Genomic DNA, 27,432 nt, shown 5'->3' with positions numbered 1-27,432 from the left:
TCGTTTTATTTATTACGCAGAGCCTTCAATCGCAGTGAACAGAAATAATAATAATAAAGATTCATAGACTTTGGCATGTTGTGTAAAGGTCATTCAGCGGTGACGTGGCGTTTCCATAATATTCGGAACTAAGTTAATGATAATGAATCGGCGGGCATGTAAGTAAATAATGCAGGTAACACTTCAGTATAAAGACACATTCTCACTATTAACTAGTTACTTATTAGCATGCATATAATTAACATATTTGGCTGTTTATTATTACTTATGCACATATTGTGCATGATCATATTCTTCATCCCTAATCCTGCCCAATATCTACACTTAATAACTACCTTACTAACTATTAATACGTTAATTAGTATATTGAGCCAAAGTCGTAGTTAATGGTTTGTTAATAGCGTGAATTAAACTATGAAATAAAGTGAGACCATAATGTTTTATTCTAGTCTTCAAAAGGGAAACTTGCTTATGGACTATTGCGCAATACTTTTCACTTAAAACAGAATATCACTGGTAGACTAGGCTGTATTATAATATTAAAGTATTGTATTAATTAATATAGCAATCTACATTAATTTACTCAACTGTTACTAATTTTTTAGAAGTCTATTTATTATTATTATTATTTTCCTTTTGTATGCATTAATGCAGAATATAGTATCCTGCAAATGAAGAATAAACTTTATAATATATTTTTGATATGGTTCAATGGTGCCTTATTTTGTAAGGATCATCTTATCAAGAACGGTCTTAACGGTAAACATCATTCTTTCGTTTCTACACATTTTAATGAGTGAAGTTTCAGATCATGAATCATTGGGTGTTGCCTGACTTTGACACATATCTTCAGAACAAAACATAATGAAAGAAAACTCATTTTGATATGGTCAAATGTAATTATTCTGACTCGTTGAGTTTTATTCAAATGAGCCAATGGTCAAAACAAGAGGGAGAAACTGGGTAACGGGAATCTCACGAGGGGAAAACACAACAAACAAAACAGAATAGTCCATCTGTCGGTTCAACCGCAATGTTATGACGTGATGAGAATACTTTTTGTACGGGAAGAAAACAAAAATAACGACTTCTTTTTCGAAGACGAACAAAGTTTTTTCGGGTTTGGAACGACATGGGGGTAAGTGATTAATGACAACATTTTTATTTTGGGGAGGAGTATCCCTTTAAGTGGCCCACATCTGCATGCTACCTTGGTTTCCTCCTGACGCTGGGATCTTTCTGAAGTCTGTACAGAGATGCAAATGAGCAATTTAAACTGGACACATCATATCAAATTCTCTTTCACTTTTCCATTAGTCCTGTTGTTGACAGGCCTTGTCCTAAATGAAACACTTCATGTGTGCTTTCGGTCTTGCGGACAATGGCTCCTGTGTGAGCATGTCTCTTAAGTCCACAAGACCGTTGGCAGCCCCATTCTTCATTTTAGCATTCCTAAGGGTGCTCGCACTGCGGGGGAAAATATTCTTTTTTCTATTCTATCTACTTGTTTTCTTTTTATGTATTGGTGTGTGTGTGTATGTACCTACTTTAGCAAATCCTACCCAAAATTGAGCTAAACCTGACACGAATCTCCAAAAGCCTCCCTCTGGGGTCATTCTTGTTTGTAAAACTGGTTTAAAAATAAAGAAAAAAAAGTTTTTTGTTTTTTTATTGTAAAAATGCTGAATGTTTTCTTTAAGGGGTAGGTTTAGGTGTACAGGATATAAATATATATATAACCTTGCTATCTGTACTGCATTGTGCTAACCAAGTCTTTTCATAGCACTTGTATTTTATTGCTCTTTTAGTGGTTTTGATTGCTTTGGCACATCATAGCAAATGTTCTTTCACTTTTCCATTTGTCCTGTTGTTGACAGGCCCTGTCATAAATGGAACACTTCATGTGTACTTTCGGTCTTGCAGACTTACAATGGCCCCTTGTGTGGGCATGTCTTTTAAGTCCACAAGACCGTAGGTGTCCCATTCTTCATTCTAGCATTCAAAAGGGTGCTCGCAAGGGGGCGAGCTCCACAGCAGACTGCTACTCAACAATCAAAGCGGCATTAAGTAACACAAAGTGTGCATTCAGAGAAAGACTGTGAGGGTTTAGAGGGTCATTTTGGATAGGGGCACATACTCAAGTGTGTGGAGTATGTCAAAAAGGGAATGTCTATCTGTATACTAGCGTTCTATATTCTTTTTCTATTCTATCTACTTGTTCTCTTTGTATATATGTGTGTGTGTGTGTATGTGTTTGTGTGCCTACTTTAGCATATTTTGAGGATGAATTTGTACCCAAAAGTGAGCTAAATCTGATAAAAATCTCCAAAACCCTCCCTTTGGGGACATTCTCATTTGTAAAACTGGTTTAAAAAGAAAGTAAAACATTTTTTTTTTTTTTTTTGTAAATATGCTAAGTTTTGTGTAATGGTTAGGTTTTGGTGTAGGGAGAGAGAAAATACAGTTTGTACAGTATAAAAACCATTATGCCAATGGAATGTCCCCATTTAGATAGCTAAGTAATGTGTGTGTGTTTGTGGATACTTGTGTGTGTGTGTGTGTGTGTATATTTGTGTGTGTATAATTCAAGGTTTGATTTAAATTGTCATGACCCCTTTAAGCCCATAATTGGGAGCATGTCAATAAGAAAACGGTGACACATTACTTTAAGGACCAGTTCTCACTATTACTAGTTGCTTATTAGCATGCATGATATTACTAGCACATTGGCAGTTTATTAGTACTTATAAAGGACAAATTAATTCCTTACTCTGCATGAGCATATATAAGATCCTATTGTAAAACTGTGACACAATGTATAACGAGTAATTTACAGCACCTTCATAAATTGAATAAAAACACATGATGCTAGGTATTTGTTCATCACTGAAGAAAGAAGAGTTGAAAAATATTGCTGGCTTGTACATCACCATCTTGCTTTGAATTAAATGCACTTGATGTCGAAGGCACCATATTATTCGAAAGAACAAACTGTAGTTTTTTGGATGTTTTTTGGATTATTATTTTATAATTGAGTAATTATTTCAACTTGAGTATCTGTTTTAGATACTGCCACCTCTGAGTGCACTCATTCAATCCCACAATGTACGGTAAGAATTCTGCACAGTTGGAGAATGTTCATGTCATTTGTGAAAAGCATGAAAATTGAATCAGGAAATGTTAAGATTAGTTACCTGCTTCATTATGAAAAGAGCATATGAATTCTGGAAAGAAAAAATGAGAATTTTGGCAGTAAATGACATGAAACAAACAAATCAAATCACAGCCATTTCCAAAATTGCCTTAGCTCTTTTATGGAGAGAACTCCTAAGCTATTGCTAATTTTTTGTCCAATAAGCGTTGAGGATTATCTCTCTTATTTACATTTATTTGCATACTGAATTGTGATGGGTCCTTTTTTCAAGCATCTGTTTTACTCTCTAGTCTTATATTTAACATTATATAGAAAACGCGCTCACTGTGGTGTAGACTTTTATTTACAGTAGCTATAGCCTACAGACGTATGTCTACCCAAAGTCCACGTGAAGCGTATGTGTCCTAACCATGTTCTTGAGGAACTGCATATTCCCTGCACGCAGCTCGCACGGACTCGCCCAAAAGTGAAAGTGAAAGAGAACGTGACGTTTAAACTAAAACGCGTACAAATGTGGCACCTCTCTGCCAGTCGCTGTTATTTCACATACATTCATGAGGATTTCACGAGGATTTACCCTTCGGCGATCCCTCTGAATTCTCCGTGACAAGTGGACATGCATATGCTCTTTACATTGATTTTCATAACGGCGGCAAATATGCATAGTATTGCCAGAGCAAGCGGTGAGTTTGGATCAACATTTCTTAAAAATACATGTTGAGCAAACCTAAACAGCGTTATTGCAGATACTGTGTTGAGGCTCAGCATTACTAGCTTATTGACTGTGGATTATGCTATTAATAACTGAACAGCTTGGCTAAAGCACGTTCTCTATGAGGGCCTTCAAAGTAAAAAAAAAAAACCGAAACCATGTATTGGAAAAAGAAACTGGTAAAGGAACAAGCTTGAATGTGGAATATGAAATAGCCTAGTGAAAACCCGTTCACGTGACAGTCCCTAAATTATGGAAATAAGAGGCCTAATTATAGGCGATTATTTGCAGCTTGCTTATATATTTATGTGTATATTTATTTGTTTGTATTTGTTTAAATACCGTGATTTTTTTTCTATATTTTATGCTTGTAGAAAAATGGACAATGCAGTTGGTGTAAATGCGGGAATTGAACACTGCTCAATGTGAGCCATTAAAACAATCGCAAAAAAACATTACATAGTCTAAATAGCTATGTTTGTCCAAATAAAGGCAGCTATGTATTAACCAACGGCAAACGATGATCAGCTTTACTAGTTCAGCAAAGAAACCGTATGTACTGATACCTGAGCTGATTGTTTAGAAATTAGAAGTTTAAGTGATTACATATTTTTTTTTCTAGATAGGCTATTAAATTAAGGGAATAGTTCCCACAAAAAAAAAAAAAAAAAAAAAAAAAAAAAAATTCTGATACTATTTACTCTCCTTTAAAGTTTGAAAGCCAAGTGCTATTATGAACACAAAAGGATCATTTTGAAGAATCTTCAAGCAGTTCTTTTTTAATACAACAGAAGTTTACAGTGACCAGTCTGTAGCTCCAATAAGAACCACAAATGACTTGTTTTCTGAAACCATACAGTGTTTTGTGTGGTAAACAATTACATGACGTTAACCACTAATCTTTCCCTCTAATTAGGATTCATTATGATAAAACTGGTTCTTTTCACATTGAACTCATCTGGTGATGACTGGTAAATGTCAGCATGAATAAACAGCAAAAATAGAATGCGTTTGTGCAAACCAGCCTTTATTTTTTTGGTTTAGACAACATTCCCAGAAATGCACACAAAAGAGGATGTGGCATTTTTGATCCATTACAGAATGGTGAATTAGTTAAGTGAATAAGAACCTACATTTGGCTCAGCTAAAGCGGAATATATACTGTTGAAAAAAGTCACTCACATGTTGTCATCAACCTAAAGTATATTCATTTTTGTGCTGCACACAAAAGAAGATATTTTGAAGAATCTGGATAACCAAACAGTTGCTGGTCCACATTGACTGGGAAAAATACTCAGAAGTCACTGTGAACCAGCAACTGTTTGGTTTTCCACCTTCTATTAAAATAGAGTTTATGTTTAGCAGAAGAAGGAAACTCATTCAGGTTAAAAACAACTTTTGAGTGGGTACATGAAGGTATAAAAAACATAACACTAACTCATTTTAATTTTGGGGTGAATTATTGTTTTTATGTCAATAAAACACCAAACACAAAGAGAAAAATCACTAAATACTCTTGACAGAAAAAACACATAATACAGTTGCTTTAATAGGAATCAGTGTATAGTGTTTTATTTTTATTTGTTCATAAAAAAATTTGGATGCCCCTGCTAAATACTATTGTACCTGAAAATAAAACACTTTATTATTATTGTATATTATGTGTATTTGTAATGTGTATCTTTGTTCTAATTTTTATTTTTAATAGCAAAGATAAAATAATGACAAAGATATTTATCTTCTCCCACTTTGGCCTAAATATCTGCAATACTTTTTCATATGTTGTGACCTTAATGTAACAAGCTTTTTCTTTATTATAGGAATATTAGTTTTGCTGTAATGCTCAAACAGCTTGCAAAATAGAAATCATGATATTTCAAAAAAGAATTGTGATTGTGCCCTCATAACAACAATTCACCCCCCCCCCACCCTCTGTGGGGTGGTTGAAAATGACTTCTACAGATTGCAAAGGCACATCTTTACTGCACAAAAGCTCCCTCACATTTTCTTCCAACAATATAATCAGGTTATGCACTTTAGCTAATTTCCAATTCATTGAGATTATTCTCACTTAAGTCACTGAACATCAGCAAAGCTGGTGAAATAAGTGCTATATTTTGAGGTGATTTGTGTTTCAGGGCTGTTTTTTAATAAAATGTAGGTGTCAGATAAATAGTGTGTCCTACAACCCCCAAACTGTAACTTTACCCTCTTCTTTTCAATAGCTATGCGTACAGTCTTGTCCAACAATGTACTGAAGATTTTTTACACCACAGATATAGCCAAGGATTTTTGTACCAGAATTATTTGAATCTGACCTTTTGACTTTTTATTTTACGCTTGATTTGATGATTTGAAACACACTTAAAGTGCAAGTTAAGTTTGTTGCATTCATGTTGGTCTAATATGGTTTTGAAAAGCTTTTTATACCACTTCAAAAACTTTTGATTTTTAATTCAATTAGTATTAATACACCATGTCTTTTAACCAGATAGTAAAAAATAATAACATATTTCCCTTGTGACCAGGAGAAGCAAACATTGCTAATAATATGTTGAATAAACCCCGGGCCATTTTGTTTTTTTCAGATTTACTCGGGTTTGTTTTTCTGGTGTGTATCAGCTTTCACACCAGCTAAAGTAAACTCTGACAACAAGCTGACTGCCCCCGAAAAAGTTCCTTACAATCTTTGTGAAAGAAAGCATAACAACACTTACCTAATGACTTTGGCATTGAGTTTTTGTCTGGGATTACATTGTGACTAGGTCACCATAGAATATGTGGTAATAATAAGACTAACAATCATGAATTGATTCAAATTGTTTCAAATCCTTTAGAAGTATATGTAGAGCTATAGGTGCTACACAAACCCAAAATCAGGAAAGTCTTATCACTGTTGGTGGGCCAAGTTTCTGATCACCTAATAGCTGTCATTTATATTTATATCCACTTACCTGATGCCAGATAGCTGAATTTTATTTAAAAAAGAAGAGAAATGCAATATAAATCAATATATTTCTTATCGTTATTCTTATTGTTTTTAACACATTTCCCATTTAGTCAACATTTTCCATCAACAGGTCGAATGTACATCTTGACATATGCAAATACTGTGATTCCCATTCATTGATTTATTTGTGACAGCCAACTCATTATCAACACTGACTGCCACAAACAGCTTTTCCAAAAGGCTTTGACTTTGTTGAGAAAAACTGTACTATATAAAGTCAAAACGCCTTTGAAGGCAACTGAATATCTTCAGAAAAGTTTAGATGTCATTTTCATTGCATCATTTATATTTAGCTTGATAAATTAGCTTTCATAAGTGCAGTTCTGCTTTGTGTACAGCCAATATCATGGAAACTGCTGTATTTCTGCAGTTCCAAAAGCGCCACCTGCTGGCAGGGAATGGATAAGCATAGTCTATAAGCCTGTCTGCTGGTTTTATGTACATAATATATATATATATATATATATATATATATATATATATATATATATATATATATATATATATATATATATATATATATATATATATATATATTATCATTCATATGTGATATTTATATATTTGTATATTTTAGTGACAGTTCTCTTACTTTTTCTCAGGTGTTTGTGGAAAACCAGAACTGGCAGACAACACAAAACCTGTGTTATCATATATTGGAAAGAACATCGGTGAAACTATTCGCATTGAGTGTGCAAAGGGCTATGTAAGGAAAGCAGGGACATCCAGCCTGTTCCGATGCACTCAACAACAAAATAGCAACGCATGCTGGCACTCTGATCTTCCTCTCAAGTGTATACGTAAGAGTCTTGTTTGTTGTAAAGATACTTGATCCCTGGACATGAAATGTCTGCCCCTTGTTTATGGTCTGTGGATCAGTGGTAGAGCAATTGGCAGTACAAAAGGTCATGGGTTCAATTCCCAGGGAGCACACATACTGATAAAAAAAAGTATAGTCTCAAAGCACTCTGAGTCACTTTTTTATTAAATGCATTAATGTATATGTGGCCAACATTTTATTAAAATGAGAAAATAAATGTATAAATCACTGGAATAAATTCTGATTTGGTGGACACAGATACTACGTTTTTTGTTTCCCAAACTAAGTGCCATCTTCCTCATAGTTTAAAATGAGCTGTCAGCCTCAAGTTAGAAAAAGTCATATATTTTTGGAAAAACATAAATGATGACAGAATTTCACATTAATCTTTATTAAGCTAAAGCTATGTTTATATATATATATATATATATATATATATATATATATATATATATATATATATATATATATATGTGTGTGTGTGTGTGTTCTTACCCTTATGAAGGGAATTCACTAAACAGAAAAAGCCTGTTTGTCCATGGTCCCTAAGCGTAATAGCTGAGTCTTATTCACTAACCATCACAATCCAGTTTACTGTCAATTAACATTCCTTTTTTGTGCAAACATGCCTCCTTTAGGCTAATTGCAAACTGTGCTTTAATTACAAAAATTGCCTGTTACAATTTGCTCTGCACTGTTGCCCCCGATTAATGATTGAAGGCACTTTCAAAGAAACCACGGCTATGGTCATTAGAAATGAAAATCACTGAAAATAACTATGCTTTGGCAACAGCCCACAACAACCTTAGTAAACATGACATGATTCTGAAATGTAGAAGTTGGTTTAGTCATCTTAACAGATATCAGATTATCAATGTAGTGATTTTATTGTTTCTACTTTGCAGCTGATCCCAGAAATCCACCTGTGGCCACAAGTAAGTGCCATCTTTCCTAATTCCTCTCTTTTCTGTATATGTTGTTGAAAAGTGCAGTGTGTCATTTATGCACCTCAATACCAAATGGAATTTAATAAATAGCACACATCACCCTTGAGACCTATCACCAAGATAGGAAGTCGACTTAAATCTCTGGTATTATTTATTTGCTTTAGCAGAGCCCACAAGTCCTCATCCACAAGTCACATCATTGACCACAGAAAGAACAACAAGTAAGCATCCCACACTTCATGACACAAGCTCGCCAACCACAGGTATGTGTGTTATATTGTGCTAGTATGTGTTGATATTGTTTGGGTAGGCTTACATTTAAGTTAATTGCATGACACACTCCAGCAACAGGACATATAGCTTTGACAACAACAAATGAAGTTTTCACAACCAAAACAAGAAGAACCACCAGCCAGCCTTTGATGAGCACAACAAAAGAGACGGAGTCTATTACAACAACCAATGAGACAACAACCAGCTACACAAGCAGAGAATATATGACAACAACATCGTCACATACGCTGTCAGGCTCTTTCACTACAACAACAGGTGAAGCCATTTACTATGATGGGTTAAGGTGCATGGGGCTAACTAGTTAACACAAAAATTAACATTCTGTCATTAATTACTCACCCTTGTGTCATTCCAAGCCAATATGACTTTCTTTCTTCCACAGAACCCAAAAGGAGAAGTTTAGCAGAATGTTCACGCTGCTCTTTTCCATATAGCATATAAAAACTAAGAGCTGTCAAGCTTTTTAATTACTCATGTATACATTCAATCTTCCTATAACAGGTTGCATCAAGTTTGAAAAAGTCATAGAGGTTTGGAAAAACATAAATGATGACAGAATTTCCATATTTATCTTTACTAAGCTAAATCATTGTTTAGGTATAAAAATATGTCCTCACACTTATTAATCCGGGCTCAGACTACAGGTGTTTTAAAATCTTTACCGATTATGAAATCTGGTTGCAGCACACCCATAAAGAGAATCTTCACAGATTGTCTTCCCTCAAATCTTATACTGTACATATAGACATTAGTTAGCATTCTAGCAGCTTTCAACACTCATGCAGTACGTTCAAAACTGAGGCGATTTCACTCCAGAGTGTGGTGTGTTTTGGACACATCTCCACTATTTAAAGTACCCATACAGCAGCTTTTTTTGTGGTCATGCACTGGTTATTATGAAAGTTCTAATGTAATCATAGCCAGAGGTGCAATATTCTATGTAATTTAGAAATAAATTGGCCTAAAAATTTTAGAGCGGAATTCACTAAACTGTAAAACCCTATTTGCACATGGTAATTCAGTGTAATATCAAAGTTTTATTCACTAACCATCCCAATCCACTTTACAGAGTACAGGGCTGAAGTTGCACTGCATCGTGAATATTTAAATTAACTAGTCAAGTTACCACCATTCCTTTTCATGCAAACATGCCTCCTTTAGTCTCAATATAGACTGTTCTTTATTTGCAAGAATTGCCTGGCAGAATTTGTACTGCACTATACCCACCAAATGAAACTAAGCAATAAATTAACGTAGCCTAGGCACTTTTTATGTGCATTTTATTTCAATGGTAATTTTAACCATGTGATGACATTGCCAACCCCTGCAATATATGTATATTTTGAACAAGAATAGGTCAGCACTGTTAGCACATCGTCCCCTTGGAATTATAAGGTTCTATCTGACATTTTTGTCAAAATTGAGTTATTCACATTTTCTTATTCTGTGAAAATTTATTTACATTATGTGATGTTTTATTTTAAGTTGTGTACATCTTGGGATTTTTTATTGAAAAAACAAAAAAGTTCTATCTACAGAAGTCTATGGAACACAAAAATTTTAAAGCTCAATATCTCAAAACTACTCAGAACGCAGATAGAACCTTGTAATTCCAAGGGGACGACATGCAAAACACACTTTTACTGGCTGGAGTTCATTCTTAGTGATACAGTTCTCTTCTGACCAGATGAAACCAGCAGTTCAATTCTAGGCTGCAGCAAAGTAAGATTGTGCAGAAGAAACATCTCTTTCCTGTGGTTTTGTCCCGGTGGCCATCTAGGAGACAAGGTCTTTACTGTGGATCTGTCTCTGTAGCTCATATAGTTGTCCTGGTCTCTGCTAACATTCAGGGCTGTAGAGGTCCTCTCTAGGTGCTGATCCACAATCTGTTCTGGATACGTACTGGATCCGGGTGACTGGAGTGACCATATGATCTGGATACAGACTGGATCTGGTGGCTACGGTGACCTCGGAATAAGAGAGAAGCAGACTAATATTAGCATAGATGCCATTCTTCTAACGATGTAGCAAGTACATATGGTTTCCGGTTTACCTAATTAAGAAAACTGATTTTAATATTAGAAATGTGTTGGTGTGTTATGTGTAAACCAGGTTAAAGAGGTGGGTCTTGAATCTAGATTTAAACTGACAGAGTGAGTCTGCCTCCCGAACAGTGTTATGTAGGTTATTTCAGAGTTTGGGTGTTAAAAAGGGAAAAGGATCTGCCGCCTGCAGTTGATTTTGATAATCTAGATATTATAAAATTGCCAGAGGTTTGAGAGCGCAGTGGACGTGGAGGACTTTAGCGCAATAAGAACTTGTTCAAATACTGAGGTGCTAAACTATTCAGGGCTTTATAAGTAATAAGCAAGATTAAAAAATCTATATATTGTTTGATAGGGAGCCAGTGCAGTGTTGACAGAACCGGGCTAATATTATCATACTTCCTGGTTCTAGGAAGAACTCTAGCTGCTGCATTTTGGACCAGCTGGAGTTTGTTTATTAAGCATGCAAAACAACCATGAGATGGAAAAATGCAGTTTAACAAATGGTAGAAATGTGGCTTTCAAAGGAAAGATTGCTATCAAATAGCACACCTAGGTTCCTAACTGATGTCTTAGACGGTGAAGTCTTAGACAGTGTTCTAGGTTATTACATGCAGAGTTTTTATGTCCTATAATTAACATTTTTAATGGTAAGAAATTACTCCTATTTCAGGTTTTTATATTTACTATGCATCCCATACATTATTTAATTGGTATGTTTCTCTGGGCCTCGAAGAAATATAGAGTTGAGTATCATCAGCATAACAGCGAAAGTTAACACTGTGCTTCCTGATGATATCTCCCAAGGGTAACATGTAAAGCGTAAATATAAAATCCCAAGTACTGTGCCTTGAGGTACTCCATACTGCACTTGTGATCGATATGATACCTCTTCATTTTCTGCTACAAATTGATGGTGGTCAGATAAGTATGATTTGAACACTAAGATCCAATAGCACTAACAGAGAGATAGAACCATGATCAGATGATAAGAGCAGGTCATTTGTAACTCTAAGAAGAGTAGTCTCAGTACTATGATACGGTCTAAATCCTGACTGGATAACCTTACAGATACCATTTTTCTCTAAGAAGGAATATAATTGTGAGGATACTACCTTTTCTAGTATATTGGACAGAAAAGGAAGATTCAAGATCAGTCTGTAATAACTAGTTCTTTGGGGTGAAGTTGTGTTTTTTTGATGAGAGGTTTAATAACCGCCAGTTTGAAGGCTTTGGGGACATATCCTAATGACACTGAGCAATAAATAATAGTCAGAAGAGGATCTATGACTTCTGGAAGCACCTTTTTTAGGAGCTTAGATGGAATAGGGTCTAATATACATGTTATTGGTTTAGATGTTTTAACAACTTTCTCTACTGTTCTAGAGAATGAGTGGAACTGTTCTTCATGTGATCTATAGTGCACTGTCTGATGCGATACTGTAGCTGACGGCAGCATGGTTACAATTTTATCTCATATAGTATCGATCTTAGAAGTAAAGTAGTTCATAAAGTCATTACTGCTGTGCTGGTGTGAAATGTCAGCACCTGTTGATGCTTTATTTTTCATTAATTTAACTACTGTATTGGATAAATACCTGGGTTTATGTTTGTTTTCTTCTAAAAGAGATGACAGATAATCATAGTTCAGTGGTGCCTGGGCAGAAGAGGGAAGGGGGGGCAAGTTCGGGAGTGAGTTCAGCTTCCTGACAGCCTGGTGGATGAAGCTGTCCTTCAGTCTGCTGGTCTTGGCCTGGAGACTCTGCAGTCTCCTCCCTGATGGCAGCAGGCTGAAGAAGCTGTGTGACGGGTGGGTGGGATCACCTGCGATGCAGAGGGCATTGTGAGTGAGAAGGGTTCCATAAATGTCCTGGAGGGAGGGGAGAGAGACACCAATGGTCTTCTCAGCTGCTCTCACTATGCGTTGCAGAGTCTTTCGGCAGGACGCGTTGCAGGCGCCATACCACACAGTGATGCAGCTTGACAGAATGCTCTCGATGGTGCCTCTGTAGAAAGTGTACATGATGGGGGGCGGGGCTCTGGCTCTCCTCGGAGGAAGTAGAAATGGTGATTTGATTTCTTGGCCAGTGCTGCTGTGTTTTTTGTCCAGGAGAGGTCCTCTGTGATGTGCACACCCAGGAACTTGGTGCTACTCACTCTCTCCACAGTCGCACCGTTGATGGTGTGGTGTATTTTGCTGGTTCTCCAAAGAATCGAACTCAGTCAGGGATTTTTCTCTCAGAAGAAAATACTTTATTTTGCGCAAAACAAAGCCGAGAGCTCCTGGCAAGGAGATCTCTCGTATACTATTTGGTTTTTCCTTATATACACTATATGGGGCGGTTCCACATAGTCAACAACTTTATCTTTAGTCTACACATTTCATACATCCCTAGAGGAAAGGCCCTCTGCTTGATTTACGCAGGCCCTCAATGTATATCTGACCCTGTGTTTCTTATCAGTTTGGTACATTCCAGGGCGTAGGCAACTTTCTATTAGATTTTAATAGAATAATAACTTAAAACAAAAATGGCTAGATTCACATTGATTATATACTTGATTAATTAAAACCTTACTACTAAAAATCTTCCACATATTCTCCCCTTTGAGACTTAATAAGTCTCACATTTGATTATTCTTATCCAGAGTGCTACTCCATAATCCAGTCATATTAGTTACACTACCTAGTGACTAAATAAGTCACATTGTATTATCACCAGTGACTAGATTATGAAATTCCACTCTGAGGGATTACTGGACCAAACATCTCTCTCCTTTTTTGATTAGGAGCGAGTAAAAGATCCAGTCTCCCTATTTCCTTCTTTAATAGTACACAATGTTAAAAGCGTGAGCGTGCAATTGGTTCAGCATTTGCCTGTGGTTATCACAGTTATGTATAAAAGACATAAACATACATACATCATGTCACACATTGAATATCACAAGATTATAAGAGTTGATCTTCGGCTCAGATACCTTACGTATCGTAGAGAGCCTTTTCGGTTACCTTAAAAAATCTATTTCCCATTGTCTTGACATCTTTGAATTTAATTTGCTTAGCTGTGGCTTTGACTCGTGACCTCAATATAGGAAGTATACAGTATAAAGAATAGTAAATATCCTGTTAATAATGCAATTCCTAAAAACTTTCCCAATTTAGTTATAAACTATGCTCCCCATGCTCCTAACTGTAAATCAAACCAGTCTTACATTTTATTATCTTTTCCAACAGTTTCTTTATCTACCCTTCTTAGCCTTTTCAATTTGATCAGTACTTCATTAAATGCTCCTTCTTGAGCAGTATTATTTGGTATATAAATACAGCATTGTCCCCCAAACATAACACATACTTTTCCTTCTTCAATTCACAAATAATCTTGAGCTTTTCTATTTTGCTCCTTTCATTCTATTTGTTGCATCCAATTGCTCTATTCTCCCTTCTATCCTTCCTACATCCATATTTCCCTTCTCATAACCTTCAAATTCTTCATCTACCATTACTTGACATTCTTTTTCCACTTTTTCTTTTCTATTTGTTGGCTCATATCTGCACCCAAGTATTTTGATCTCAATAGCAGTCCCATCATTCTCTCATTCCATCTTCACCAGGGAGACTCTTTGCGAGTCGTTGCAATGGTCTTTCCCTCGTTGGCAAGGGTGGGTCGTTACTAGCACGCCATTCATCCCTCACTTCATGCTGTGTGGAGTTGTTGAAGCTGGTTGGATTATTTTAAGGTTAGAGATGTGAACTCAGGTGTCACTCTGTAACCATTTTGCTGATTAATGCCAGGCTCTCTTGAGATCATAACTGCACCCTCACTGGTTCTCTTTGATGGGGCGAAGCATTCCTTGGTCTTACTGGAACTGCTGTCACCTGTAAATGGAAAACTTAAGAGTTTTTTGTTAGTGTTATCAAGCATGCTAATTTGCTCATCTTGCTAGTCGTCCTTCTTGGTGTGACCTGTGGAAATGTAATGTGGGTTGAGGGCTGTCCTGGCCCCTTTTTGAGTTTTCAATTTCAATTTACAATTCCAGTGCTGTCTTTACTATTTTTTAATTCATTTCAATTTTATTCTCAACAATTTGCTTATTTAGTTATCTCTTTGTTTTGTAAACTGAGTTCCACTAGATTAATGGATAATTTATCTAAGCCTATGTTGCTCAGTAGCATAGGCCTTTTGACCTGGAAAACACTCAACCCACTTTATGTTAACATTTAGAAAGACAATATTTTATCCTTCTGACACAAAATCAGCTCCCTAATGTTATGCTGAAAAGAAAGTTAGATGTGGGTGGACAGAGCAAGCTTGCTTTGCTCTGCTCTGCCTTCCCATGTTATACGCTGCGCATGTGTGGCACTGTTTTTCTTTCTGCCACAACAAAGACCTAGGTACTGACCAGGAAACTTAACCAAATTCATCCATGGTCATTATTTTTCTGGGCATAAGTTTGCGCTGTGGGCCCACATTCAAATTTTTATACAGCTGTTTGGGCAAATTGATTGAATTGCCTCAGTGTCTCGTCAGACACTCTCTTTCATGCCATACAACACCATCATTCATACTTTTTCACACACTTTCACTCCCCCTTTTTTTTTTTTTTTTTTTTTTTTTTTGCCAAAAACTTTTATTTTCTTCTCCTTTTTTCAAAATCTGGGAATTTGTTTAGAATATTAGGCCTAGGCATTGGGCATTTGAGAGAGCCAATTATAATTTCTCAAATGTCACTTGTTCGTCTAATTTAAAGTTTTTAGTCAAATACTTTTTTGTTATTGCTCATGAGCAACTCTGAGAAGAGGATTGGAGATCTCTGTAAATCTTGGATCCATGGTCATCAACATTTCCATCTTGTTATCCCCAGTGATGACAGCATATTTGATTTCATGATTTTGGATCTTTGGAATAATTTTTTATTCAATATTATTTTATTCAGTTTTACCTTAGAAAATTACCTTTAAACAAAATGGAGTGACCAATATTTCTATTTTTTTCAACCATATATATTTTTTCTATTGTTCATCAAGATACCCTTTTTTTTTTTTTTTTTTATTTATTCTCTTTTCCCAAAGCACTCAGCATTGTTGTCAAGTATTCAGTTATGCATTTTCCCCTAGTTGGTTAATGAAACAGCCCTACTATGCCAAATCCAGCTCCATGTTTATCTGATCGGTGAGTCAAGTACTCACTTCTGTCTGTCAGAATATATATATATTTTTTTCTTTAAAATATAAGATTGGACTGGAACCTATTGAAAAGCAGATTGAGAGAGTTAGTTAAAACACAGAATTTAAAGAAATGCTGTGAGACCAGTGAATAATCAAGATTAAAACATAGTAAATAAGATAATGAAATAAAATAATTAACATTTGAAGCAGTCTCTATAGTGTTCATTGAATATGCAGGACCTGTGCACTGAAGGGATGGAAGTCCTTCTGATGACATCATCAGCCTGGGCTGTTGTACTGGGTCGTCAGTCTGTGATGGCACTCAAAGACCTGATGTTGTGGCGTACGGTCTCTGTTGTTCCTCTGCTTCGCTTCTGGTTGCTTTCTGCCAGAGTTTGGCATTTCATAATGTTCTTTTCACCCTCAGGAAAAGTCTCAAGTGAAAGATTCACCTTTTCCTGCTTTTATTCAGTCTTTCTCCTTGCTGCAGTGTGTTCTTCTCTTTCAGGAGGTTATAGCGTCCATTAGCCCCTCCCTCTTCTTCTCTCTGCTGCTGTCTTTGCTGCTTTGCCACTTCTCCAGTTCATTGCTTTCCTTTGTCAAGGCACTGTTCCAGAAATCATCTGAAAGTTTAACACTCAGAGACTGCATTAATCAAATGTACCTATGTAACTTCTGACCAAATTGTTTCTGAGCAGTCAGCTCTTTTTCAAATTTTATATACTTTTAATCCTCCTCTTTCAGTGGTCCCTTAATAAAAACAAAATCATCTGGTTGAAAACAGCAGTTCTCTTATTCTTTGTTAGTTAAGCAAGTTCTTCATTGCAGAAAAATAGCAAGCATTTTTTCTTCTTTGCAAAATGCAGAAATCAGCTACCTTTATTATCTAAGTATACTGCAATAAAATAAAATAAACCCTTTTATAACAGCATGACATGCATATGGTAAAATAAAGACTTCAATCATCATTTTTCTTCTATATTTGCATACATGATTCAGCATAATCTGGTATTGGTGAATTAATGTTTCCTAACCAACATAAAATAATTCCTATTATTGTAAATAAAATAATTAAATTAAATTATTTAAGCAACTAGTTCCCTTCCTATTGTAAAATGCCTATGGCTTTTGTATCAAAATGTCTATTAACTTGGTCACCCAATCTTGCTTTCATTCCACATTGCACAAGTTATTTATTTTATTTTTTACATTTAAACAAGCCCAATCTCTGAAACTCTGTAATGGATTAATTTTCATACTGTGTCCCAGGGATAACAAGATACAAATTTTAGATGTCTTCACATATTAGGTATAAAGTTTTAAGCACGTGCATCTTTTAAATTAATTAATCTATTAATATAAGTTATTAAATAATAAATGCATATCTTATTTTAATTAATTTATTATTATTTCTATATTCCACCATATCTACCATCTCTATATTAGTCCATTTCTTGGAACATTTGTATTTATTTTTCTCTAAAACAACCTTCATACAGTTAACTTTATTGTTTTAGGGCTCCTGCACTTATCCTTTCTGGGTTGCCTCTGTGTTTTCACAGCTGGCTTATTTTCCTCATCCATGTCTAACTGCCCTTCTAACTCTAGTTCTCCTGTTACCTCCATGGTTCCCTTGAGTATTGGGAATTCTCCTGCTAAAGGCAGATAAGGCAGATCTGGGTCGAGTCCAATTCTACCAGTTCACACCAAAGTGAAGGTCCAGGAACGGTGCTCGACCCTTACCCACCCAATACGGAATTTATTTGTTCATACATTCATCATCGTTCACACAGTCATTCGTCCGGACACAGTTACATCCACACAACAAAACACAGCTCTTCCTAGAGCTCCTTAAGGGCCCACCTATTCAGTCCTTAGAGAATTTCACTTATACTTTCTCAAAGCGGTATCCGTGGGACTTTTCCTCGCGATTCCTTAACTAATCTGCTTATCCGTTTATCACTGCCCTTTCCTAGGTCACAGCTATCCAATAAACACAGAACATTGCATACAATGTCTTTCTGCCTACACCATTTTTGTTTTAAATCAAGGTTACCTTCCAAGGCTTTCCTATTAATAACCCAAATATGTGCATGCAGTTATTTCTTCTGGAGTAAAACCCCTTTTTCAATTTAGATATCCTATTATTTTTCTAAATTTGGAAGAGCAGATTTTAAGTGTCTTTACCACTCAGAACTGACCAGTCAACAACACACACTAATTATATAAGCAAAAATGCTTACCTTATTCTATGGTGGCCACCACTGTGTGTGTGTGTTGCTCATCAGTCAGCTCAAAAGCAGTCGTCCACTCTGCTCCTTTCCAGTCCCATCTGGGGTGCCAAATATGTGGTGTATTTTGCCGGTTCTCCAAAGAATCGAACTCAGTCAGGGATTTTTCTCTCAGAAGAAAAGACTTTATTTTGCGCAAAACAAAGCCGAGAGCTCCTGGCAAGGAGATCTCTCGTATACTATTTGGTTTTTCCTTATATACACACTATATGGGGCGGTTCCACATAGTCAACAACTTTATCTTTAGTCTACACATTTCATACATCCCTAGAGGAGAGGCCCTCTGCTTGATTTACGCAGGCCCTCAATGTATATCTGACCCTGTGTTTCTTATCAGTTTGGTACATTCCAGGGCGTAGGCAACTTTCTATTAGATTTTAATAGAATAATAACTTAAAACAAAAATGGCTAGATTCACATTGATTATATACTTGATTAATTAAAACCTTACTACTAAAAATCTTCCACAATGGTCAGAGGAACGTGCTGAGTGTGTGCTCTCCTTAAGTCTACAACAACCTCCTTCATCTTCTCCATGTTCAGAGAGAGATTGTTGTCACTGCCCCACCTGGACAGGCGGCTCACCTCGCTCCTGTAGTTTGTCTTATCATTGTTGCTAATGAGACCCACCACAGTCGTGTCATCTGCAAACTTAATAAAAAAGTTGGAGTTGTGTGAAGGTGTGCAGTCATCTCTTATCATCCCTTGGCTGCATAATTTCAACACCATCAACATCAATTCCATGCATCAGTATTAAATCTAGAGTATGATTTCAACAATGAGTAGAACCTGACACGTGTTGTCTAACCGCAGTAGAGTTCATTATGTCTATCAATCCTGGTCCCAATGCATCTTTTTCATTATCAACATGGATATTAAAATAACCAACAATTAAAACTTTATCTGCAGCCAGCCCTAACTCGGATATAAAATCAGCAAATTCTTTAATAAATTCTGTATGGTGCCCTGGTGGCCTTTATACAGTAGCCAGTACAAACATCACAGGATTTATCATCATTAACACTTGTTTCTCTGGATAATGCTATATTAAGTACCATTACTTCAAACATGTTATATCCGATCCCGCCCTCTGAGAAATACTGAAAATATTTTTTTAGAAACTGAAGCAACACCTCCCCCCCCTTTACCTTTTGGACACAGCTCATGTTTATAACAGTAATCATGGGGGGTAGACTCATTTAAAATAATGTAATCATCAGGTTTTAGCCTGGTTTCTGTCAAACAGAGCACATCTAGGTTATGTTCAGTGATCATTTCATTTACTAAAAGTGTTTTCGTAGAAAGGGACCTGATATTCAATGAGCCAAGCTTTATCATTTGTTTATTCCGTTACACTTTTTTCGATAGTCCACTTTAGACATTCTGCTAACAATAAGTAACTTTGTAACTACAAGTCAACTACATGTCAACTAATTCTCTTTAATTTGCAACTAAATGTCTACTAACTCTCAGAGAAGACTGTTAGGGTAGGTTTAGGTTAAGTATAATTTGACTATAAGTTGATAAAGAAAGTGTTAGAAGATATTAAGCAGATAGTCTACTAATACACTACTAACTGCTAATTGACATGTAGTTGCAAAGTTATTTACTGTTAGTAGAATGTCTAAAGTGAACGATCAAAATAAAGTGTTACCATTTATTCATATTACATTTGTTTTCTTATTTGTTGAACATCAATTAAATTGTTACTCTTAAATTGGTTTGGTTTTTTTGTAGTTCTTGGGACAGACACTATCTCTATATTGTGATATCTAGATGACAGAGTCTCTATGTTCTGAGAATTAACTGTTTCTGTGGCGTAAACAATGGATTAAAATGTTCAAAGAGAACCTTTTTAGAATATTGCATGCTAATTTTCTATTTAGTTAAATTTCAAATGTTCTCAAATAACTTTGATCTAATTTAATGATGTCTGTGGGGATTTGTATGTAGAGGCCCTGACCTCCACATTACCCCAAGAGATTAGGTTACATAAAGATCCCAGTGTTGAACTTGAATTTGAAACAAGACAGGATGCATACCACACTTTGACAAGATCTTCCTTTTATGTACAAAAAATGTTGGTGCATAATCACAACTACATATCACCAAACCCAGAGTGTACAAAACTAACCACGTACAACCAGGAAAAAGACATGACACACTAGGGCTGTGCAATTAATCTAAAAAATGATTCGATTTAGATTTTGGCCTCCAAGGATTATGAAAATCCAATAATCGAGATAAAACGATTATTGTGCCCCATTCCTCCCCCTTTTGCAGCACTGTGCTTTCGTTCCGCCATAAAAGCCTAATTTCCATGCAAATCAGTAAAATCATGTAACGTGACATTTGCAAAATGGAATGTGCATGAATTATCGAAGTATATTTATTCATTCTTTTAAAAGCACCCACCTTTACACATGGGCATACATTTAATCAAATAGGGGACAATAAACAACATTTCTCATGCTATTTTTCAAGGGGAACACCATGTTTTGTCTTAATATGGGGACTTTTTGTACCTGGCATTTTGGTGCACTTAAAAAAAGTGATCTTGCCAATTCTGTCAATCTCTCTCAATCTTGTCTTAATACTTTCTTTACACTTTTCTACATATGAGTTACTAGTAAACTAGCTACCAAACAATCTAGATGACATTATAAATGATAAATGCATCAGTTAGCATTTTTTGTCACGACTAATTGGTTAATGACTCAACATTAATTGTATTAAAGAGAAAAGATTCACTGCATCTGATGTTTAAACTGAATGAAATAGTCTTGACAGCCTACTTACTGGTCTTCCAGAGCTACTGAATTGTGTATATAGGCTTTTAAACTTAAAACATATTTATTTATTTACTTATTTTTTCCTTTCTTGTTTGCACAAATTAAGTATATATTGTTATATAATTAAAAAAGTGTGGTTTTAATTATATTTTTAAGGGGTACAACCCTCAGAAAAGGTGTGGCCATTTTTTGTTTCTGACTTTGACAATAAATAGGTATTTTTACTGCTGCACCTTTATGAACTCCCTTATCTCAGAATATAACTCTTCATGATACTGCCTTTTTCAGTGTATACAGGTGAACAACAGTAACAAAGTCTGTGGCAGTGTCAGCATATGCTGGCTTGCAATCAATGAACTAAAGAGTGCTCGCCACTATTGACATCTTTCTTACAGATTTTAATTTATAATATTAAACTTATCTGATCTCCTACAACTGGCCTCATTTTCCTTCTCCTGTTTTTATTTGTATTTTTTATTTCTATCTTTTATTAGGAGTCAATGCATCTGTGAGGACCTCAACTATTTCTGAAGGTAATTTCTTTTCCTTATTCATAGGGACAATATTCTCAGTCTTCTTTCTTTATCATTATTCTCTATCAATCACAAAATCAATTACATGGAATTTGAACCTGAATTTCTTTGACTAACCTGAAAATTTGAGACCAGTAGAAACAGTAACAAAGAATAAAGCCACGATTGCAAGCTTGCAAGCTATCTACATTTCTGTCACTGCATCGCAAGATGTAATAATCCATTTTAAACAAATCAAAACTCTTATAATATTTGTATGCATATCTTTCATATAATTTTAAGGAGCTGTCAAGCTCCCAAAATGCTGAAAACTACAGTGAAAGCAGTACTTTAAGAAGTACATATTCATGAACTGTAAGTCTCACGAAGCTATATGACATCTTGTTCATGAAGCAGATGGAAATTCTAGTTATTCATTAAAAATCTTCCCCTCTGCTATAGTTCTATACACATGCATTTATTAAAACATGAAAAAACATGCTTTTACATCACTGGTTGTTGTATGTTCTTACATGTAAACTAAACTTTAGAGCAGTGGTCTCAGACTCAATTTCTGGAGCATCACAGTTCTGCAGAACTTCGCTCCAAACAGCTGCAAAAGCTGTGGCCTTTCAGGAATTGAGTTTGAGACTGGAGGGATGATGTTCAGTAAAAAACATCTTTCAGTGTGTTCTTCACAAAAAAAAAACAAAAAAACTTCTCAGTGGCAACAGAAGACTTGGAATATAGCATAGAAATCATATGGGCTTTATTTATATATATGGCGTATTTATGTTTTTGGAGCTCTAAAGCCTGTTAAACTGTTTATGATTTTTCCACTCCATGAAAACACAATTTTCATCATGTTAAATGATAGAAATTAATCATTTAGGCTTGGAACAACGTGACAAAAGATGTTTAATTTTTGAACAAAATAAACCTACTTAAAATCTCTTTCATTTAGGAGGAAATGCAGGGGCAGCCTTTTCTAATGCTTATACATGTAAGTGCCATTTATTGCTGTTAATTTCTTACACACACAAACTACTCTTCTCTACTTTGTGCTAACAAATTTTTTTTTTTAACAAGTTCCATTATTGTTGTTTTTTATTTTTTTCAACACTTAGCAACAGCAGGTGGAGTTACAGTAATAATTCTCCTTTGCCTGGTGGGAGCATTCATTTTCGTGTGGTATGTTTTAAATCTATTGATGTTTGAAGTTTGACTTTTTGTAGCCTCTTTTTTAATAATTTTCACCTTTTAATCCACAGCTTAAGACGTCGAAATCATAGAAACCACCATGAACATCACCCCCAACCAGATCTCTGCATTTCTTACTCAGCTTTACCAGTCGGTGCATCTGAACCCAGTTCGGCTCAATCAAACATAGCTGAAAACTCCACAGAAGGCTCTGTCATTGACAACAATCCAGTCATCACCCATGGTGTGGACACTTGTGATGAGCTCCTCCCACGAACAGACTCCTGATAAACCTTGTTCAAACTGTCGGTCCAAATCTAAATTTTTGAGCATTCAGTATCTGATTGGAATCTGATCATATTTAGCAAGTGCGAACGGGGAAAATAAATCTCATGGAATACCATTTTTTACACATCTGTTTCAAGATACTTTAATTTGTGGCCTGTTCAGATCCCATTTCTGGACATCTGATTCAAGTCTGACCACTTTTGACTGGGTTTCGTCACTTTTTCATGCCATGTTTAATGTAAATACATCAGATTTTGCTTATAGAAAACACGCCAAATGTCTTTGCAAAAACAAGGTTTGTGTTGTTTTGCAGTGCAAGTCGAGCAGGAATGTACTGCTCGATATACTGCACACCTCTTTTAATAGAGACAGGTGGAGACAGTGAATTGGAAAAAAGCCACTGCCTCATAGGAGATGTAAATAATCCAGTATTTATACATAATAATCCAGAACAGATAATGCAGATAATCCAGTAATAATACTGTAGGTAATAATCCAGAGCAATGGCAATAATGCATGCCGATAATGCAGATACTCCATTAAACAAAAGGGCAGCACTGGACACAAAAATCGAATGTGAACAGTTGGGATACACAGTGTGGACATTCATTGATCTGATTCCAGTCAGATGCACAAAATACTTCACACTCCACGAAATACACCACCATAAATGCACGTTTAATCACTTCCATCTAATGTACCTCATCTAACTCTCCAGTCTTTTAATGTTATCATGAAATGAATAAAGTTTTTATATTGTTTTTAATACATTGTGTTTTTATGTATATTTTTTCAATGACAAAACACACGAGTAACATTTAGATAAATGGCTGCAAAAAGTGTCTCCCTACACTGATCATTCAATAGAAATGATTTGAATGCAAACACACTTGTGACTGTGCATTTTTTATTATTAAATTATTGTGCATAATTGTCAGGGTTTGGAAACAGATATTTTGATACCCTAGGCAAGATATCTTTTGTCAACCATCCACATTTCTTTCTAACAACAATTCAGCTTGAATTAAGGATTTTATTTGGAAGCTTCATGTTCAAATAATTTGTTCAACTTAAATATCAAATGCATTATGATTGCACTTTATAATTTCAGGGGCTTTATCACATGCAGTAAGCATCAGAAATAGATTGTGGTATGGCAAGTAATGTAATAGACCAGTGGTTTTCAACCTGTAGGCCGCAGTGGTATTGCAGGTGGGCTGCCAATTACTAATAAAAGAAATAATAATATTGTTAATAATGTAAATGTAAAAAGTCATAACAATAACAATTTCATATATATATAATTAAAGAACAAAAAATAAATATTATCCTGTAACTATGCTTCCACTATTCGAGCTCGCTGAATAAACTGCCAATTTATCTTAGATATTTTTGCTGCATATGCTACTGAACAACAAATTCAAACATGCATAAATGGCTGTCAAGAGGGTTAACATAAATGGCTGTCAACATGTTCCCTCCTGACTGCATGCTCCACTGACTGTCTACCTGCTGCCGAGCTCTGCCTGGATCTGGTTTTCCCATTTTGCTGAGCGGTGCCAGCCCGAGTTATTTTCTTTTCATTGCCAGTTCATTCAATAAAGACAGTTAACAGTCTAACTTCTGAGTACTAAGTTATTAACCCAACAGTAACAGGGTCAGTTCATTTTTTTGCAGTGGGCCGTGCAAACATATGTGTTTGGTTGTGTGGGTCGCGAGTTGAAAAAAGTTTGGGAACCACTGCAATAGACAATATAATACAAAGTTACATTTCATTATTTTTGCAGATACTGTTTACAGGTGCATCTCAATAATTTAGAATGTTGTGGAAAAGTTCATTTATGTTAGTAATTAAACTTAATTTGTGAAACTTAAATTCAATGCACACTGACTGGAGTAGTTTAAGTCTTTGGTTCTTTTAATTGTGATGATTTTGGCTCACAAAATTTTATTTAATTTGGAAACCAAGGTCCTAGAGTCTGGAGAAAGGGTGGACAAGCTCATAGCCCAAGTTGCATGAAGTCCAGTGTTAAGTTTCCACAGTCTGTGATGATTAGGGGTGCATTGTCATCTGCTGGTGTTGGTCCAGTGCACACATTTACCAATACATTTTGGAGCACTTCATGCTTCCTTCTGCTGACCAGTTTTTGAAGATGCTGATTTCATTTTCCGGCAGGATTTGGCACCTGCCCACACTGCCAAAAGCACCAAAAGTTGGTTAAATGACCATGGTGTTGGTGTGCTTGACCATCCAGCAAATTAACCAGACCTGAACCCCATAGCATTGAGTGCATGTACAGTAAATTTACATTATTTAAGTCCATCAATTCACTAAAAATGTAATTTTATTGGTCTTATTAAGTATTCTAATTTGTTGAGATCAAAATCAAGACAATTTAAAGAACCATACTCTTAAACTACTTCAGTCTATTTGCACTGAATGTATTCAATACACGAGTTTCACAATTTGAGTTGAATTACTGAAAGAAATTAACTTTCCCAAAATATTCTAATTTATTGAGATGCTCCTGTATGTATGAAAAAAGGCGCTGTGCTAGTGCATGCCAGGGCGTGCCAGGGCCAGTCGCGTTTCCACTCTCACTACCGGTGCTTGATCGTACCTCATCGGGGCTAATCAAAGTATGTGTATGTGGTTTGTGTCAAAGTAAAATCCACATGAATGCCAAGACTCTGGTTTTAGCAGGACGTTGACCAGAGCAAAACACTGCCTATCTCTCATAGTGCATCCTTCTGCCATCTCCCCAGGTAAACTATACACATGCGCCCAGCCACCTCATCTAAAATAAATCTTGATTCATCATACCTAACAATCTTTTTCAATTGCTCAATGGCCATTTTTTGACACTAACATGTCCTTTCAACTGTAGGTACTTTTATGCAGCCCCATATGCAGCAAACTGTGATGACCAGACCACATTTATTTTAATAATTAACACAAAGCACATTATGGGCACCACATTTTCTGCAGTGTTTAGTTTAGTTTATTGCACAAGTCATACATAACTTAATACATTCATTCATTCATTAAATACATGAACGAACAGGACAGGAAGAAGAAAATCTTATGGTACCTGTCGCTTATTTGTGCACATCAAGAAAACAAAAAAACAGCTACTTTATAAATGAATCAACCCCAATCCTCACCCAAAACACCAAGTATTTTCAGTAATACCTATCTTTACACTTAATTATCATCATTATAAGCATGTTAGTCATCATTTTTCTTATAACATTCCTGTATTTTTTTCTTATACAAATTCTTAAATTTACAAACACTTTTGCAGCACTTCTATTCATTGTCCAAGGTGTTCCATAGTTTAACTCAGTAAATAGACAAACACATCTGTTTTTGTTTAGTACATGCAAAAAGAGTTTTAAAATAATATTGCTTTCTATGGCCATCTTCCTCAGATACAAGAGTAAATAAATTTTGCAAAAACATAGGCAAAACTCTCTGCTTAGCTTTCCACATAAAAATCAAAATCTTCAAGTCAACCAAATCTTTGAATTTTAGAAGTCCAGAATTTACAAATAAACTATTTGTGTGTTCTCTGTAGCCTGTCTTGTTGATAATCCTTAAAGCTTTTTTCTGTAACAAAAACAGAGATCTTGTGTTACTAGAGTATGTATTACCCCAGACTTCTGTGCAGTATCCAAAATATGGGAGTATTAGGGAATTGTACAACATATGCAATGAAAAACTGTCTAGAACATCTTTAACCTGATACAAGACCCCAATACTTTTACAAACTTTACTCTTAATATAAAATATGTGATCTTTCCAATTCAATTTATCATTCAAAATAACACCTAAGAATTTTATCTCATTAATTCTTTCTATTTCATTTCCTTCAATTGCTATTCTTACATTTTCATTATTTTTACAATTACCAAAAATCATGTATTTAGTTTTCTCCCAATTTAAACATAATTTATTTTTGTCAAACCACTTCTTAACTTTTCCCATTTCTGAATTTATATTTTCTGTAATTTCTGACAAATTATTTCCAGAATAAAAAAAGTTGGTATCATCGGCAAACATCAAAAAATGTAACACTTTAGAAACTTCGCAGAGGTCATTAATAAACAAAAGAAATAGTAATGGGCCTAAAACGGATCCTTGTGGAACTCCACATATTATATCTTTTAAATCAGATCTTTGACCATTAATTTGAACAAACT

The 27,432-nt window shown here is 35.4% G+C and overlaps 1 protein-coding gene and 1 long non-coding RNA gene across 8 annotated transcripts; one reads left to right on the top strand and one right to left on the bottom strand.

Moving 5' to 3' along the window:
* Positions 1 to 9: 9 nt before the first annotated feature.
* il15ra (interleukin 15 receptor subunit alpha) lies at positions 10 to 23,999 on the top strand. Of its 7 annotated transcripts, none has more exons than XM_052554340.1 (9): positions 10 to 158; positions 7,479 to 7,676; positions 8,602 to 8,631; positions 8,808 to 8,906; positions 8,989 to 9,192; positions 21,724 to 21,762; positions 22,706 to 22,744; positions 22,869 to 22,932; positions 23,013 to 23,999. In XM_052554340.1, exons 1-9 carry the CDS (start codon positions 137 to 139, stop codon positions 23,227 to 23,229), a joined length of 912 nt encoding a protein of 303 aa, XP_052410300.1. In that variant the 5' UTR covers positions 10 to 136; the 3' UTR covers positions 23,230 to 23,999. The 7 variants fall into 7 exon arrangements, with proteins under 7 accessions (XP_052410300.1, XP_052410303.1, XP_052410301.1 ...); XM_052554341.1 differs by lacking the exon at positions 10 to 158 and adding an exon at positions 3,500 to 3,837 and having other exon boundaries at positions 8,811 to 8,864; XM_052554338.1 differs by lacking the exon at positions 10 to 158 and adding an exon at positions 3,501 to 3,837 and having other exon boundaries at positions 8,811 to 8,906.
* LOC127956448 (uncharacterized) lies at positions 10,201 to 12,799 on the bottom strand. The gene is made up of 2 exons (XR_008153566.1): positions 12,581 to 12,799; positions 10,201 to 10,905 (listed from the first exon to the last, which is right to left on the bottom strand). It is a non-coding gene; the product is annotated as an uncharacterized LOC127956448 (long non-coding RNA).
* Positions 24,000 to 27,432: the final 3,433 nt, after the last annotated feature.

Source organism: Carassius gibelio, chromosome B4 (genome assembly GCF_023724105.1).
Source record: "Carassius gibelio isolate Cgi1373 ecotype wild population from Czech Republic chromosome B4, carGib1.2-hapl.c, whole genome shotgun sequence".
Classification (NCBI taxonomy): domain Eukaryota; kingdom Metazoa; phylum Chordata; class Actinopteri; order Cypriniformes; family Cyprinidae; genus Carassius; species Carassius gibelio.
Note: the sequence above shows the minus strand (reverse complement) of the source record. Positions and strands in the feature narration are given on the sequence as shown.

What these genes read in the sequence shown, in the direction of transcription:
- il15ra (XM_052554337.1), top strand. Translation starts at nt 3,771, where the DNA reads ATGCATATGCTCTTTACATTGATTTTCATAACGGCGGCAAATATGCAT. An exon ending in CTCTTTCACTACAACAACAG is followed by an intron (nt 9,193 to 21,723) that starts GTGAAGCCATTT and finishes ATCTTTTATTAG; the next exon opens with GAGTCAATGCATCTGTGAGG. An exon ending in GACCTCAACTATTTCTGAAG is followed by an intron (nt 21,763 to 22,705) that starts GTAATTTCTTTT and finishes TCTTTCATTTAG; the next exon opens with GAGGAAATGCAGGGGCAGCC.